The sequence below is a fragment of the Schistocerca cancellata genome, chromosome 4 (genome assembly GCF_023864275.1).
Source record: "Schistocerca cancellata isolate TAMUIC-IGC-003103 chromosome 4, iqSchCanc2.1, whole genome shotgun sequence".
Taxonomy (NCBI): domain Eukaryota; kingdom Metazoa; phylum Arthropoda; class Insecta; order Orthoptera; family Acrididae; genus Schistocerca; species Schistocerca cancellata.
Window position 1 is genome coordinate 718,196,128 of NC_064629.1, and position 19,211 is coordinate 718,215,338.

General features: G+C 41.8%; 1 protein-coding gene across 3 annotated transcripts in view; it reads right to left on the reverse strand.

Annotated features, from left to right (window-relative positions):
- The window catches only part of LOC126183746 (uncharacterized), a 526,769-nt gene that overhangs the window by 309,811 nt on the left and 197,747 nt on the right, over window positions 1-19,211 (reverse strand). For 2 of the 3 annotated variants that reach the window (XM_049925961.1, XM_049925960.1), the window contains exon 2: window positions 18,596-18,739. In XM_049925961.1, coding sequence (XP_049781918.1) covers window positions 18,596-18,739 — 144 coding nt within the window. The remainder of the gene's footprint in view (window positions 1-18,595; window positions 18,740-19,211) is intronic. The other variant, XM_049925962.1, reaches the window with a different exon arrangement.

Consider the following 19,211-nt stretch of genomic DNA (forward strand, 5'->3'; position numbering starts at 1 on the left):
TTTCATTGCATACGAAACTGCTTTTCACTTGCTTCTTAAGTTAGTAATCCCTCCTCGTTTCTTCTTGCAGTTCAGTCACAGGCGGCCGGCCGGTGTGGCCGTGCGGTTAAAGGCGCTTCAGTCTGGAACCGCGTGACCGCTACGGTCGCAGGTTCGAATCCTGCCTCGGGCATGGATGTGTGTGATGTCCTTAGGTTAGTTAGGTTTATTTAGTTCTAAGTTCTAGGCGACTGATGACCTCAGAAGTTGAGTCGCATAGTGCTCAGAGCTATTTGAACCATTTTGAACCATCAGTCACAGGGGAATCGACAGATTAATTTAAAAAAAAGGTTATTCTTGTACATACCTGCAACTCTCCCAATTTAGGCTATAGTCTCCCTATTTTTCACTTTCTTTCGCACCTCCTGATTAATCCATTATTTCTCCCAATTTTTACTAATTATCGTCAACCCTAAGATATTTGTTTTGAAAACTTGCTATTTCAACTTTTTGCCAATGGTTGGAATTCGTTTGCTCATTCGTCAGTTTTAATCGATTTTTTGCGTGAAGTTCTGCGTAATGTGAACTGGTGGATAAAATAAACATTTACAGTGAATGAACTTAATGTCTTGTATGCTTAAATTGTCAGAGTACCTTGCTTCGCCAATAACATTGTCATTTTATTCACCAAATACAGTATGTATCCGCAACATAAAATTTAGTGCTCCTCCCTGAAATCCACATTTCAGTGGTGCTCCGTGACTCAAAAAGTTTGAGAACCCCTGGTCTAGGGGGAAGGACCTTGCGTAAACAACTGTACAGAAACTTAATTTTAGTGATTCACAGAAACCAGAAGGAACAAAATCACCACCACCACCATCATCATCGTTATCGTTTAACAGCACATTTGCGGCCTCGTCCATATCTTCCTATAGAGCTAAATATTATTGTTTATGACATTGTCTAGTGTTCCTCCTCTGTCTGTATTGCCCGTATTACCAATCCCGTGTGTTCTGTCTTTCTACCCGCAGAGTCCCTTCAAATTCTCTCTCCAGATTTACCCGAACTATTCTCGTTGGTTCCTTCATTACTGTGCCCCACATCACTTGAGTCTAGTTATTCTGACTTACTCTAATAGTATTTTCTTAATCCCAGCCATCTCTCACCTCTTCTTTTCTTAACTTGTCCACTTTTGTTTTCTGTTTCATAGATCTCAAGAACTTAATCTGCAACGCCCGCAAGGGTGCATGTTCCTATAGCATGCCTTAGGTCTAGTTAGCAGCAGCTGTTGTGCAAGACTGGTTTTGTATTCTTGGTAACTGGGATCCCATAGAAGCGAGGTATGATGGTATGAGACCTCTTTCATAGATAAATTGTCTTGAAATTACACTAGCAAGATAAGCAAAGGTTTCATTATTACAAAGAAAAAAAAAGCACGTGGAGTAGTTACGATCGCTCTACTGCCGCTTAGAGGTTGAACCCGATACTGTCGCCAAATATGGTAATTAGCTCACGTAATTTTCCTGAGCGGCTTAACTACAAGAAACGTAAACTCCCACAGCACAATGAGTGGTACAACACGGCAGCTTGTGTCACTGGGTATAACTGAGTTGGGAAAAATGGTACTGGCAAGAGTATCTTAAACTTTTAGGTTAATTCCTAAAGGACGTCCAGGAAAAATAAATTAGGTTTCAATGTTCCCGCCTCAGGAATTCTGAGTCGAAATACAGATAATGCAATAAAATATTTCCACAGCCACTCGAAATCACGTATAGCTGTGCAGTGGAAGGCGACAGTTTTCCACCACCAGGTCAAGTAAGGTAATGTTTGGGTGGTTTGAAAGTGGCAAGAGCTTCTATACTTCAATGCCATTTCATAATGACGTTAGATAATGCGGAAGAAGTGGAAAGAAGAACTGTCGAGGTTTTTCATATAATTCAGAATGTCTCCTACATGCGTACGAAGAAGCAGGTGCCTTATCATAAGTAGATTTTAGACTATCCTGGGTAGCAATAATGAAAGCATTACGCCTGCTTACATTGACTACGTAATGTCTGTTCTTACGCACAGATATCGGCAGCAATGGGAATGACCTCATAACATCGCATTTGGTATGTATTCTGCTGTCCGCTATTCTTAATGCCTACAAATTCTGTTTCACACACTCTAAAGACATTATCAACAACATGTGCAACTTAAATGCGTTTACAGTTCCCTCGTTGCCCTCCATATGAAAAGACATGAGGTCTTGGTTAATATCTTGAACTTGTATTCGGGAGGGGCAGGTTTCACAACGCCGCCTCACCATCTTGATTTGGATATCCCGTGACCTCTCCTATTAATTTCAAGTAAATTTCGAAAATATTACTTCTACAGGGTGAATCTGAATCATCTGCAATTTTTCGGAGGTGGTTCAGGGATATATTCTAAGTATGTTGGTATCAGGGACCTGTGGTTTCCAGTGGCTCACTGCAGAGTAATAATGCAGTTATGATTTATTAGATTTATTATCACAATTAAATTTGTTTCTGTGACCCCATTTGCATTTGTTTCTATGAAAATACCTTCAAAACAGTGCCTAAGCCTATAATATTGAATCACGAAAAGCTTGTAACATGTGTGTAGACGAGCTAATCGGCCGCCTAGAATTGCTGCAAGGTAAGACAAGTTTGATATACAGCTGTACGCTGGTGAGCACGGGACTCAGGGAAGGCCACAGCGGATGCTCTAGGTCAGCCGGGGATGAGACAATGAGCATATGGCCTGAAATTGGAAATTCCCGGTATGGGGAATTTCGACGACATGTCGATCGCTTATGACGCCTGGCTATGCTCGCAGCAATGGCAGGCATTGAGCCAAACTGAAAGACAAGAAAATGTTCAAATGTGTGTGAAATCTTATGGGACTTAACTGCTAAGGTCATCAGTCCCTAAGCTTACACACTACTTAACCTAAATCATCCTAAGGACAAACACACACACCCATGCCCGAAGGAGGACTCGAACCTCCGCCGGGACAAGCCGCACAGTCCATGACTGCAGCGCCCCAGACCGCTCGGATAATCCGGCGAGGCAAACTGAAAGACAGCTCTTACAGCTCTCTCAGAGGCTGTAATAATTTATAACCAAATATTAATGCAAATATGAATGCATGAGCAATCCCAGAAAAATGAGGTGCATCCAATGACACAACAATATTTAAGCATTTTTTGAAACCTCATAAGTTGATATTTAACACCGAATAAACATTTACACAATGGATCTCTGAAGTAAGTACTTATAAATGCTTCATGCGATTTCAGCATACAATATCACAAAAAAAAAAATGGTTCAAATGGCTCTGAGCACTATGGGACTCAACATCTTAGGTCATAAGTCCCCTAGAACTTAGAACTACTTAAACCTAACTAACCTAAGGACACCACACACACCCATGCCCGAGGCAGGATTCGAACCTGCGACCGTATCAGTCCCGCGGTCCCGGACTGCAGCGCCAGAACCGCTAGACCACCGCGGCCGGCTACAATATCTCAGATGACAGCATTGCATTACAGTTGTCATCATCAAAGCTACACATCTGAATATATTTTATTTATCGGTTTACGACGTCTTTTATATCATTTTCATTATGCAAATGTTAGTCAGAACATTGTATTCTCCACATTTACGCAACAAATGAACACAGCATCAGTACCTCACGTTTTGCCATACTTGTATTTTTATTTAATGAACAGTTTACTATTTTGCCAGTAACTTTATTTAAATGTTGATTCCAAGTGCTATTAAAAAACTGTGCTCATTTAAAAGTGGTCAATCACATGTGCTAGTGGACAACACAATTGAAAAGGGAACCAAAAATCGCTTCCATCAGGTAGGCATAAATATTTGTTTAAATATTTAACAATAATCCATTGTCATTAAACATGAGCACATTAGCGCAAGAATGCTAGATTATTTATTTATGAACCAACTCTTGGAGGAGGAGGAGATTAGTGTTTAACGTCCCGTCGACAACGAGGTCATTAGAGACGGAGCGCAAGCTCGGGTGAGGGAAGGATGGGGAAGGAAATCGGCCGTGCCCTTTCAAAGGAACCATCCCGGCATTTGCCTGAAGCGATTTAGGGAAATCACGGAAAACCTAAATCAGGATGGCCGGAGACGGGATTGAACCGTCGTCCTCCCGAATGCGAGTCCAGTGTGCTAAACACTGCGCCACCTCGCTCGGTGAACCAACTCTTACTTATAATTATAATTATTATAAATTATCTGAGTGTGACAGAATGTGTATAACATTCCTCTATTTAAATATAGTTGTAATATACTACGCAAAATGTTCTTGTTGAATCAAATCATGCCTTCAGAGTTTAAGAATGATGTATTTTTGATGGGGACGGCCTTCAGCCGATGGAGAAGCAGACAATAGCTGAACACAAAGAGAGTCAAATGAAGACTGGGACTTTTCGAGTGAAGATCTCAAGAGAGTGATTCTGGACACTTTACGTCAAGTTCTTGAAGGTGGTGGAGCTACCTGCAGTAGCGTGCATTATCCTGTCGTGGTGGTGTTCGATTCTAGGCGTTGAACAGCTGCTACCATTCTTTAACTTCTGAGGGGACTTACATTTCGAGATCTTTGAACTTGCTCCATAGTAGGACTCTAACTTTTGCCGCTTGATTTACGGAACAGAGAATAGACAGAATATGTGTTACTAATCTTTGTGTGTGTGACTGTTCAAGCTTTCCCGGCGGATGTGTTGTAAATCGTCTTCACTGGTTTTCCGCCGGATCACGTTGTGCAAATTCCACAATATTTCCTCGGAGCAACTGTCCGACATCTTCAGGTGGTTCAACCTTGCTCGTGGCTAGGTACGACTCACGGTATCCACACACCGACGCTTCGTGTTCTAAAAAACGTGTAAGCAGAGAGCGCGTTCTAAAACCGGGGCGTAGGAGTGTGGATACCGTCAGTCATACCTAGCCACGAGCAAGGTTGAACCACCCGAAGATGTCGGACAGTTGCTCCGAGGAAATATTGTGGAATTTGCACAACGTGATCCGGCGGCAAGCCGAAGAAGACTATTTACAATCTTTGTGTTTGTTAATTTGTGAATCATCATGATGAACTCTGAACTGTTTTGAGCTGGGTATTTGCTGTGTGTAATTTAACTGAATATTGTAGGACCATTTCTCGTTTGTTTGAGATTTCCTTTCTTGAGTAAACATTATTCAACGTAAATCTCTGTCGAATTCGTCAATCACAGACGTTAGAGTACAACCCTGTTTATTAAATTTTTCCTTTTATTTTATATTTCTGTGTATTTTATTAACTCACAATTCTACACAATGCATAGATTACGTTACTGCAGGATCACGGCAACAGGTTATTATCTGTAGCGAATTAGCTGCGGGCCACGAAAGCAGACGTGCGCGGCTCGACCCTATGACCACATCGAGCTATTCTGTTTAAACAGAGCCTTGCATAGCCTCGGTACCTACAGTACGAGTAACCGCAGGTTAAGACGCAACTGGTTTGCCCGTTTGGATTGCTGTTTTGAAGGGCAACTATGCAGCAGTAACCGTTTCGTACCGTCGCAACCTGCAATACAAAATGCTACATACAGTTACAAAATTACTGTGATGTGGTTACAGTCGTCGTGATAACAACTCCGCACAGCGCCGTGTCGCTTTTCCATTGCAAAAAAAAAAAAAAATGGTTCAAATGGCTCTGAGCACTATGGGACTTAACATCTATGGTCATCAGTCCCCTAGAACTTAGAACTACTTAAACCTAACTAACCTAAGGACACCACACCCAGTCATCAAGACGCAGAGAAAATCCCTCACCCCGCCGGGAATCGAACCCGGGAACCCGGGCGTGGGAAGCGAGAACGCTACCACACGACCACGAGCTGCGGACTTTCCATTGGAGTCAGTGAATCCATACAGGAGGTGTACACAGGACAACTCATTGTCAGTAGACCTATCAATTCGGCCGTGTATCACCACTAACGTACAACAGTGCCGGAAAAACTACTGCAGGATAGACCCAAGCAGTACTAACTTCTAGCTTTAGAGAGAACAGTAAAGTGTGGATTACTATTGTCAACAACAAGTAACGTGAGTAAATGGAACAAGTGTCTTTCCAAACAGTAATCACAGCGCATACCGTCTCGATATCTACGCTGTTGTGCAGATGTATCTGCGCTGTTGTGCAAATATTTTCAGTGCAATACAGTAACTAAGATAAATGTGAGTAAGAAATTAAACGAAATGAAATTGTTCTGAAACGATCTACTGGGGTCCAAGCGTCCCTTATAACACAATGCTCATAAAATATACCTGAATAATCTCCGAAATTTAGTCGGTTCGGGTTTTCGCTATATTCGCTACATAAGGCTGCGGTTGACTCCTTTATTCGTTCTTCTCCGACCCAGGATGTATTTCAGCATGACTGACGGGATCCACACGTATTGGAATCAGGCTGCTAGCCAGCAGGAATTGGTAAAATTACGGTGCGTTTAGAGCCGCAAAGAGCTTCAATTACATCATCGCTTCCAGTTCCTATTCTCGCGAATTCCGTAAATAACTCTTGGCGAATACCAACATGTATCCTCCCGCAAGGAGACAGGAAATTCCTTCTCCACCCATGTCAAGTGTGAGCTGGTTCTTCGTGTGTGATGACACCAATATAAAAGTCAGAATGAGGTAGTACCAACTGTCAGTGGAAATTTTAACACCAGAGACGAGCGTCTAATGAGTGAAACGTAGCAATACAACTGCTACCTCGCACTATGAAATAAAGTACACCAGTACAGGAAGCAAGGTACGACGTGACGACAGCAGCAATAAATGAACTGCCTTCAACCTGTGGTATCTGCTCAGACTCACCTTTGAAAGTAAACGCCTCACCGAACTCCATGTCTGCCGCGATCTTTCATTTTATAAACACACACAGAAAGAGCTACAACTTGTAAATATTACGGTTTTCACTAGACATTGCATCACGTAATCTATCACAATTAAACGTCTTGAGTCACTTTTACAATAAAATGTTTCAATGGCGCATTTCGATGCCGAATCTCTTTATCTTCGGTTGTCATTTTTGGATAATACACATGTCGCAGAATACTATGTTTATTCGGGAGCTCTTAATCACTATAATCAGACGAAGCAGACCACATCCGCTGAATTTCAGAAGACAGCATCTTTTTAACCTCTCGACACTTGGTAAATATCATATCGTTTCTTAACAATAGTTAGAAATTCGCGTACAAGAACGTCGTGTTCATTCACCATAGATAATTATCATCCGAATATGAAGAAGTAATTCTTCGATAAGCGCCATTGGTTATTACGCATAACTGACTGTTTTATTGTGATATAAAACGTAATTCCATGTTTGTCATTCAGTCGTCTTACTGGTGAATCAGAGGGAATACCTGTAATATTTAGAGAAATTAAACACCTTCCAAATTCAAAAGACAGCTAATGGCCCACATTCTGTCAGACAGCTATCTCTTCTTGCAGCTCACTCTCATCAGCCTTTCCTCCCTCACCACTTTTCTCTCTCCTTGTCTACAGAGTTCTTTATTGAAATTCTCTTCTTTCCCAGCAACCATTCTCACTTTCATTTCAATCCTTTCCTCTTTCATTATCCCTTCCACTTTTTTTAATACCATACAAAGCTTCAACAATGCTGAGCTAGTCTATACCATTACTATTGCCTCCATTATTTTATTATTATTGTTAGTAATAGTGTTACCATTGTTATTATTATTATCGCAAATTATTACTTGTTATTAATAATGTAAATTATTATTATTGAATTTGTTATTTAATAACTAATTACTATCATTCTTAATTACTCCATTATTTTATCAACATTATTAGTGTTACTATTATTATTATTATTGTCACTATTTATTTTTATTAATAATGTAAACTATTATTACTATTGTTATATAACACTTTTTGTATCTTTTGTAGTGATAAGACTTATGAGAAGGCCTTAAGACCCTAACCTGGTCATCTTAAATAAGCAATAAATAAATAAATGTTTTCTCTGGTCTTCAAGTACGACTGCGGTAAAATTTTACTGTGACTGTTGGTCTCTTGAATCGGTAACTACTGGATTAAACTGCCGAAAACAATCTAGTCAGAATCCATCATCAAAAGCTACGCAAATATTTTTCAGTTATGCTTTCAAGCGACTTTCTCAACAGGGTCAAAACAACGAAATCTTTTTCGTATGCGTACCATCAAATATTCATTAAGGTTTCTAGCACCCAGTACAAAATGTTTATTATTTTATTTTTTAATATAATTTCATTCACTCTTCCTGACATCTACATCTGTACTCAGCAAGACACCTCACGGTGTGTGATGGAGAGTACTTATGATACCATTCCATTTTCTGTCTTTCCTGTAATATTTAGAGAAATTAAACACCTTCCAAACTTCAAAAGACAGCTAATGGCCCACATTCTGTCAGACAGCTATCTCTTCTTGCAGCTCACTCTCATCAGCCTTTCCTCCCTCACCACTTTTCTCTCTCCTGATTGAATGATTGTTGATAAATCTCAGTATTAGCTCTAATTTCTCTGATTTCTTATTGTTATTTCGCGAGACATATGTGTAAGGACGTGAACCCCGTACGATGGAAGGCTGTTATTGAAGTCGCTCAAGGAAAAAACAATTAACTCTTTGCCAGGATCATGAAGCCGTCCTGATGTTGGTGTGACTCAAGTAAGCTACATTACTATACAGTAGTTCCACTGTGATCCATTCAACAAGGTCAAAAGTTAATCATGCCTGTCCTTGTCAAAAATGGCTCAAATGGCTCTAAGCACTATGAGACTTAACAAATGGATCTGAGCACTATGCGACTTAACTTCTGAGGTCATCAGTCGCCTAGAACTTAGAACTAATTAAACCTAACTAACCTAAGGACATCACACACATCCATGCCCGAGGCAGGATTCGAACCTGCGACCGCAGCGGTCACGCGGTTCCAGACTGAAGCGCCTTTAACCGCACGCCCACACCGGCCGGCTGGGACTTAACATCTGAGGTCATCAGTCCCCTAGACTTAGAACTGTTTAAACCTAACTAACCTAAAGACATCACACAAATCCATACCCGAGGCAGGATTTGAACCTGCGACCGTAGCAGCAGCGTGGTTCCGGACTGAAGTGCCTAGAACCGCTCGGCCACAGCGGCCGGCCTGTCCTTGTCGAAATTGAAAAAGTATTCTTCAGAATATTTTGAGAAACTCATATAATCAATATGTTGTGTATGAAATCTGAATTCGGGCTCCACTGTAGATAATCTTAATCGAAAATTGGGATCAAGGAACGCAAACCGTTTTCATCACACTAGGTCTTTTAGATACTACCAAATTTAACAGCACAGTCACTTCTATTTGCTCATTAAATTACTGAAAATCAACTAACTGATTTAGCGCACAATTTTTTTTCCGATACAGGAGTATTTCTTTGTCTCATGACAAATTATATTATGATACGTTACATTGGCAAATGTGAGAGGTTGTGCAACAGTTGCCACTGAAGACATAGTTAACAGAGTCCCTTTTCATTCAATCTCATTTTGGTTTTTCACGGCTTCCCTAAATTACTGCAGACGAATATAAGGACGGTGTTTTCTTCAAAAACACAGTCTTAAAACTGAGCTAGCGCCCCTTACTGTGAAGATTGTACTGTCGACTGACGCAACATTTCTTTTTCCTTTCTGCACTCCTAAACCAGTCCACAACATTTTCCTATGTAAAGAACTTAAACTCGGAAACAAGCCGTTTCCGAAACTTGCAGTAACAAGCGTACCTAGCAGCCTGTTATCCAATGTACACTTTACTTTAAGAGTGCTTTTAAATGTGTTAAATGTGTGCTGCATCAAAATAATTCTATTTAATTACTTGATAAATATAGAATTGGTGCTTCATGGTGTAAATTTCCATTTCCGTCAGAGTATTTAAGAATATAGCAAATCACTGGGTAGTGTTGGATACTGCTGTGAACGGAATTATAATGTAGCATATGGAATTCGATAGCATGTAGTGGCAATTTCTACTCACCTAAGGTCCAGATAATGTCATAGCCGTCTTATTAGCAACTTGTTCTCTATTTCTCCGATACCTGCATTTTTTCTAATTGAATACAGTCTTTTTCGCCAAGTTAGGAGATATTTCTTATAATTTACAGATGTATGTAGATTGACTAGCGGGCGTCGTTCACTTTGAAGAGGCGAAAACCAGATTCAGAATGTCTCGATCAGAAGACCGTGGATACATGCTTATCAACATTGTGCTAGCTCGCTGGCACTTGCCTGTTAACAGATATACACGTACCTAGCAAGTGGGCTGCCATGCAAGTATCTGAGAGGTTCGACACTCGGAAAGTGTTCATTTGACGTATAGAGACAATACGTGATAACATATAAGTGCTCTGCAACAAAGCAACGAATGCACTAGTGATGTTGAAAAAGAGCGAACTGGTTTGTTGGGTTGCATCTAACGAAGAGAGCCGGCCGCAAAGCATTAAAGATGTCATTCCCAAGTCCAAGGTTGGCACCGTAGGTTTCCGAGAAAAATGGAGATAAAACGTGCGTCGCCGACAAATGCTCGTGCCACAGCGCCTCCTCTTGGCAAAAAGGACGCCGTTAAAAAGGTGAAGTAGGACTGCAAGCTCGTTAGCAGATAAAACGAGTCGAGAACAACATAACCACCGTAAAACTCTTGCGCCAGCTGCGACAAAATGAACGCAGGGAAACGTGCGAAAATACTAGCAACCTGTTGCCTTTTAATTGCAAACTGCGATGTGTTGTTCGCTGAAGTATCGCTCTTTTCGGAGCTATTATTCTGACCAGGTATCAGAGACACCTGAACAACGAGAAGTTTTGATGCAGTTGACTCTTAGAGACAGGCTGCCCGAGTAAGTCGAATATTTGGACATAACATGTACTTGGATGACGACAGATTTACACTGGTAATACCAGTAATATGAAATGTGTACTGTTTGAGGCTTTCCCGGCGCTGCATCTGCTTGATAGGTTCCCGGGAATTACGCCGGATAATATTGTAGAAACCGCACAATATTTCAGCGAGACAACTGCCCGCCATCTTAACTGTAAGAAGTGCCATTTTTTAGAAAAAGGAATAATGATTAGAGTTTAATTTTGCGAACAGCTTGAGATCAATAGAGAAGGCATATAAGATCAGTCAGACAATGGTTGGCAAAAAATCGACTCCAAAAAGTAAAGTGTGAAGTCATCCGCTTGAGTATTAGAAGAAATCCACTAAATTTCGGTTACAAGATAAATCACACAAATCAGAAGGTTGTTAATTCGACTAAATACTTACAAGGGAAACTCTCCATCGCATCCCCTCAGATTTTGCACTAACGTGGCCCAGTGAATATCCCGACAAAAACTGAACACAAATCTGGCATGAAAACAAGAAGAAGATATACTGAACTGTGAAAAAAGAAGTAAAATGGAAAAAGTGAACGATCCATGCATAAGATGTGCAACACCGAACAAACTGCGAGAATCACGCTGTTGTGGTTGTGTTGTCACGATGATGCACCTAATCTGTGGACACAATGCAGGAGGAATTGAGACTACAATGTACATATTGTTACGAACTGTAACTAAGGATGTAGGTATTAGGTAATATGTACTTACGTACTGTGGTCGAAATGAAATTGGCAGAAATTGCAGAAAGTTTAGCTCGCACAGAAAGTTTAGCCCTAAAGCTCATGAGAATGAAGTATACTGTGCAAAAGAGTAAAGGTTCACTTTTCTGAAACCCTGTCATTTTCATTCACTGCGCTGCAGAAGTTCGAAATTTGGTTCTAATGTGTCTAAAACTTTCTTCTGTAACGGTACAAAAGCGTGGTGCCCTGCGGCCTCACCCTCACCCTCGGACTCGGCGGCTATAAAACGTCAAGGTGTCGACACATGCGAAGAGAAGGACAGAGGTAAGAAGTTCATGTAAGGTGTAAGATGGGTTAATGATGTCACATTGGCACCAAATATCACCACAGTTCTGCCCAACGCCATCGTAGACGTGTCACACGACACAAGGTGGGAAAATCGTCGCACTCCCCCCCGCCGCAACAATTTCGTGCCTTCTCTTGACGCTTCTGCGGTGAAGGCCACAATCGCGACGCCCAGCTTTGAAACAATTGAAACCACGCGATTTTCTCATGAGTGGCCGAGGAAAACATTTCAGACACATCGCCGCTCTGAATCGACTCGAAAAAGAGTCAGGAGGTGGGATAAAGGACAACAATGAAACCACCGCTTCCGTTGGCGCGTTCACTACTGTTGAAAAACTGCATTTCAAAGTGCGATGTGCAACAGAACGACGTTCTTGACAACCTTCGACATTACTGACACCCCCTGAACGAATCAGCCCTTCTCTAAGGACATCGGGGGGTTCAACCCTATTGAATGTGGTTTGATCCCTTTGGAGTGTAGTGTGACATCAATTTTTGTTCTGTTGTACAGAGTGGAACCACTAAGGACGGTTCAAAATCGTTCAATGAAATCTGAAGTAGAAAAGGGTTTACTGTTACGACATTGTTCTCAAGATGTAATTAGTAGGTGGACGTAGTAACTAAATTCGAGTTGTAAGTAGGCTGTTTAGGTTTTTATGTTGGTAACGCCACGTAGTGCTCTGTATGAAATTCACTGACTGCGCTGTATGCAGTCTGTGGCTGGTTGGACTCATTGTTGGAATTTCGCTTGAGTAGTGTTGGACAGTGGGATGTGAACAGTGGGTAGCGTTGTGCAGTTGGAGGTGAGCCGCCAGCAGTGGTGGATGTGGGGGGAGAGATGCCAGAGTTTTGAGAGGACGATCTGGATGTGTGTCCGTCAGAAAAAGGAAATCTGTTTAACTGGATGTCACAAAATTATATATGATGACTTTTGAACATTATTAAGGTAAATTCATTGTTTGTTCTCCATTAAAATCTTTCATTTGCTTAATATGCCTATTAGTAGTTAGTGCCTTCAGTAGTTAGAATCTTTTATTTAGCTGGCAGTATTGGCGCTCGCTGTATTGCAGTAGTTCGAGTAACAAAGATTTTTGTGAAGTAAGTGATTCATGAAAGGTATAGGTTATTGTTAGTCAGGGCCATTCTTTTGTAGGGATTATTGAAAGATTGCGTTGCGCTAAAAATATTGTGTGTCAGTTTAGTGATGATCAGAATAAGTAAAGAGAGAAATGTCTGAGCACGTTCCGTTTTGCTCAGGTGTTTGAAAATCAAATAACGTCAGAGTTTTTCCAGCACTGTCATTCATAATTTTTAAAGGGGACGTTTCAGAGTGAGAACAAATCTGAGGTTAATACTGCTTATTATCACATTGACACAATTAACACGCACTTTCCATAATGTCAAACAAGCTTTGTTTAATTGATGTGTTTTTAGTGCTATGACATGTGTAACAAACTAGAAAGTGAACCCCGCTACATTAAGTACCGTACATGTCGGTCAGAAACAGTCTGAAAAGTTCGTAAGGGTGTTCCAGGGTAGGTTGCGCTGAGAAATAATTTGTAAGAAGAAATTCGAGATTTTGTGCCTTTTCCGAGTTATTAGCATTGATTTTAGGGAATCAGGCCGTTGCCGCGCAAGTTTAAGAGGCCCGCCAGAGACGGTGTTGCCAAACGTGTACATCGTTTGGTTTGCTAAAGCCGAATAAGAGAGCGCTACATAAATTGGACATGGGACGGTAATAAGGATGGAACCCGAGCCAGAGGCTGAACATTCTCCTGCGCTATTATCTATACTATGAGAACAACTGACTGACTGTATCTGGCTGGCCGCTTGAATGTGCGCGCGGAACGGCCTCATTGACGTACGTCAATGGCAATTACATAGGAAACGGCACAACTACCGAATTTTTTCTTAGTAATTAATTGTCAGCAGAACTTATTCTTTAACACTCTTACAAGCGTTTCAGACTGTTTTTGACCACCCTGTATATGAATCAAATATTTGAACCCTATTTCAGTGATTATTGGATGTTTATGTATTTTGTCCAGGCTTGTTATATTACTCAGCGTCTATAGTACTGTGGGAAGCTAATGATTATTTTTTTGTCTTAAGCTATGTTAACTCTTTCAGTTGCGATGTTTATTGTTAAGAGGGTTTGCAATCACAGGTGCTTACACATTAACTCATTCTTGCTAGTGCGAATGCTCTTGAGGTATAGTACACGCTACACAATGCAGATAACTGCTTTTAGAATCTTTATATTATTCAGTTCCATGAACTATTACTGTAGTGTGTGACTAAGTAATGATTTTCGCTTTTTTGGTACACAACCTTCAATTAACCTCCATTAACTAAGGAGACTGCCTACACTACACTTGTCCGTCCGCGACTAGCACCCGAGAGTACAGACAATGTTCACTCGAACTCGCAGGGTTGTAAAGCCATGTCAGGTATCTTGCTTCAGAAAATCAGCTTGTTTACAGTATGACAAGTGCGATGATATCTACAGCACCACGGAATGACAGCAAGGCGACCTTTGTTGCGGCTTCCTTTGAAGGAGAAGCAGAGAGAAGTGCGCCAACATTTATTCGCCCAACGAGAACAGTGGAAACAGCAGTGGCACCATATCGTCTTTTCTGACTTGTCTCGGTTCTGCGTACAGCACGCGATAGAGAAATCATGTGAAGCCTTCGAGGAGATCAAACATCGTCAGATTGAATTCATAATCGACATACGGGTCCAGTACTTTGCATGATGGTATGGAGTGCCGCTAGTACTTCTGATTAGCATTTCCGGTAATGTGGATAGCAGGCATTACATTTCTGATGTGTTGAGACCGATGGCGGTGCCCTATCTCAGAAGTCTCCGTGACATTATCTTTCAACATGATAACGCAAGACCGCGTGCTGCCTGTGCACTCCTGGCGTACCTTCATACACGGGGTGTTCGACTTTTATACTGGTCAGCACGTTCTCCAGTTCTCTCGCCCACTGAAAACGTGCGGCCGTAGGTTGCCGAGAGACTGGCACCCCACCACTCGCCAACCAACACAGTTGGATTCTGGCACAGAGTTGCAGCAGTATGGAATGGCGCACCTGTATCTGTCATCCAAGCTCAGTTCGACTCGATACTTAGCCTGTTTAGAGCCATTGTTGCTGCCACACGTAGCGCCAATGTCCGTTACATTTCGCACCCCGTATACTCTCAAATCCACTACAAATTTAATGGCGTACTGTTCCTCCTATACTGTCTACGCACAATAAGTAGAATTGAATTATTTTCTGTCGTTTAGGGTGTTGTACTGTTGATAGGTTTTCTTGGGATAGTTCAGAAAACCCATCAACATTACAACACCCTTAACGACAGAAAATAATTCAATTTTACTTATTGTGCGTAGACAGTATAGGTGGAACAATGCTCAGATTACCGAACAATCGCACTTATCTCACATGCTAGCAAAGTCATGTTGAAAATCTTACAATATAGACTTCGCCAATATCTAGATCGAGAGCTACCTGAAGAACAACATGAATTTAGGAAAGGAAGAGGAACTAGAGATCAAATTGCTAACATTCGGTGGATTATGAAAAAAACAAGAGAATTCCAGAGAGATGTGTACCTCTGCTTTATTGTCTACGCCAAAGCCTTTGACTGCGTCGATCACAACAAATTATGGAACGTACTGAAAAACATGGGTGTACCAGATCACCTCATTCATCTGATACGGAGTTTATACCTTGACAAAGAAGCCATGGTGAGAACTATGTATGGAACAACGAAATGGATAAAGATTCGGAAAGGGGTCCGGCAAGGCTGCATACTGTCACCGTACTTATTCAATCTGTATGCAGAACATGTTATGTGGAATGCGAGGCTAGATGAAGGAGAAACAGGAATTAAAATAGCTGGAATAAATGTAAAGAACTTCAGGTACACGGATGATACGATCCTGTTGGCAGAAAGTGAAGAAGAATTGAGAACACTCTTGCTGAAGGTGAAAGACGAAAGCGAAAAGGTCGATCTTAGGCTGAATGTGAAGAAAACGAAAATTATGGCAACTACACCTACCAATTCGTGGGATATAGCAGGAGAAACCATTGAGGTAGTGACCACATTCAGTTACCTCGGTTCCCAGATCTCTGCAGCCATGAAATCCGGATACGCCTGTTGCTCGGTAGACAGGCGATGTCAAACCTTGACAAGGTTATAAGGTCCAGAGATATAACACTAGCAACAAAGATCCGTATTGTGAGGGCTATGGTCTTTCCAGTTGTGATGTATGGATGTGAGGCTTGGACCATTAGAAAGGGTGAACGGCGAAGAATTGACTCCTTCGAATTGTGGTGTTGGGGGAAACTTCTTAGAGTTCCATGGACTGCAAAGAGAACCAACAGATCAATATTGGAGCAAATAAAACCAGATTTCTCCCTGGAAGGTCTAATGTTAAAACAAAAGCTGACCTACTTTGGACACACAATGCGAAGGCATGATGTTGTTGTTGTGGTCTTCAGTCCTGAGACTGGTTTGATGCAGCTCTCCATGCTAATCTATCCTGTGCAAGCTCCTTCATCTCCCAGTACCTACTGTAACCTACATCCTCCTGAATCTGCTTACTGTATTCATCTCTTGGTCTCCCTCTACGTTTTTACCCTACACACTGCCCTCCAATGCTAAATTTGTGATCCCTTTATGCCTCAGGACATGTCCTACCAACCGATCCCTTCTTCTAGTCAAGTTGTGCCACAAACTTCTGTTCTCTCCGATCCTATTCAATACCTCCTCATTAGTTACGTGATCTGCCCACCTAATCTTCAACATTCTTCTGTAGCACCACATTTCAAAAGCTTCTATTCTCTTCTTGTCCAAACTATTTATTGTCCATGTTTCACTTCCATACATGGCTACACTCCATACAAATACTTTCAGAAACGACTTCCTGACACTTAAATCTATACTCGATGTTAACAAATTTCTCTTCTTCAGAAATGCTTTCCTTGCCATTGCCAGTTTACGTTTTATATCCTCTCTACTTCGACCATCATCAGTTATTTTGCTCCCCAAATAGCAAAACTCCTTTACTACTGTAAGTGTCTCATTTCCTAATGTGATTCCCTCAGCATCACCCGACTTAATTCGACTACATTCCATTATCCTCGTTTTTCTTTTGTTGATGTTCATCTTATATCCTTCTTTCAAGACACTGTCCATTCAGTTCAACTGCTCTTCCAAGTCCTTTGCTGTGTCTGACAGAATTACAATGTCATCGGTGAACCTCAAAGTTTTTATTTCTTCTCCCTGGATTTTAATACCTATTCCAAATTTTTCTTTTGTTTCCTTTACTACTTGCTCAATATACAGATTGAATAACATCGGGGAGAGGCTACAACCCTGTCTCACTCCCTTCCCAACCACTGCTTCCCTTTCATGTCCCTCGACTCTTATAACTGCCATCTGGTTTCTGTACAAATTGTAAATAGCCTTTCGCTCCCTGTATTTTACCCCTGCCACCTTTAGAATTTGAAAGAGAGTATTCCAGTCAATATTGTCAAAAGCATTCTCTAAGTCTACAAATGCTAGAAACGTAGGTTTGTCTTTACTTAATCTTTCTTCTAAGATAAGTCGTAAGGTCAGTATTGCCTCACGTGTTCCAACATTTCTACGGAATCCAAACTGATCTTCCCCGAGGTCGGCTTCTACCCGTTTTTCCATTCGTCTGTAAATAATTCGCGTTAGTATTTTGCAGCTGTGACTTATTAAACTGATAGTTCGGTAATTTCCACATCTGTCAACACCTGCTTTCTTTGGGATTGGAATTATTATATTCTTCTTGAAGTCTGAGGGTATTTCGCCTGTCTCGTACATCTTTCTCACCGGATGGTAGAGTTTTGTCAGGACTGGCTCTCCCAAGGCCGTCAGTAGTTCTACTGGAATGTTGTCTACTCCCGGGGCCTTGTTTCGACTCAGGTCTTTCAGTGCTCTGTCAAACTCTTCACGCAGTATCGTATCTCCCATTTCATCTTTATCTACATCCTCTTCCATTTCCATAATATTGTCCTCAAGTACATCGCCCTTGTATAGACCCTCTATATACTCCTTCCACCTTTCTGCTTTCCCCTCTTTGCTTAGAACTGTGTTTCCATCTGAGCTCTTGATATTCATACAAGTGGCTCTCTTTTCTCCAAAGGCCTCTTTAATTTTCCTGTAGGCAGTATCTATCTTACCCCTATTGAGATAAGCCTCTACATCCTTACATTTGTCCTCTAGCCATGCCTGCTTAGGCATTTTGCACTTCCTATCGATCTCATTTTTGAGACGCTTGTATGCGAAGGCATGCCTCGCTGGAAAAATCATTAATGCTGAGGAAGATTGAAGGAACTAGAAGAAGAGGACGTCAGAGGATGAGATGGATCGATGGCATCACAGAAGCAATATGTTCCAACCTGGAAGGTATACGGGAGAAAGTGCAAGAAAGGAAAAAGTGGCGTGATTTGGTTCATGGGGTCACGAAGAGTCGGAACCGACTAAACAAATAGAGAGAGAGAGAGAGAGAATGTTGATGGCCAGCGGTGCCTTGTAAGGTGCGCTAAAATGTATGGTGTGACTTACCGTCGTTAAAGGAGATGGTACGGCTCGGGGGCGGAGGCTGCGGCTGCGACTGCGGCGCGTGGGGACGGTACGGGCTGTGGCCGCGCCCCGCCGAGCCGCCGCCGCCGCCTCCGGCACGCGGACGCGTCGCCTCCTCGCCATCTTCTGCGAACACCACCACAACATGCTCACACCTGCACGCTCCACGCTCTTACAGTAGCTACACAAGTTCACAATAACAATAAGCTGAAGCAGAGTGCCGGAAAGAAAAGTTAAGCTCCCAGAACACATGGTCGGATGTCAATGTAATTTTACCTACGTACACACCATCAGCGAGTACTTAAATGATTACAGATACGATTCTCTACGACAGGTAGAAAGACCACCAGTGTACATCAGCATTATTCGTGTGGACTCGCTGCAATATTGATTGGAGGGAATTAAAGGCACGTGGGTATATGCTGCCGTTACCACCAAAAGACAAACGACTGCGTTTGGGAAGCATGGAGTGTTCGTGAATGGTGGTCACAGTACGTTCACCCATTAGCTGTGGTCTTGCACTGCTCTGAATGACCATCGTCGGCGAGCATGGCGGCGAGCTGGGGAGAGATCTCATTCTTGCGATGTTTTGGACAGG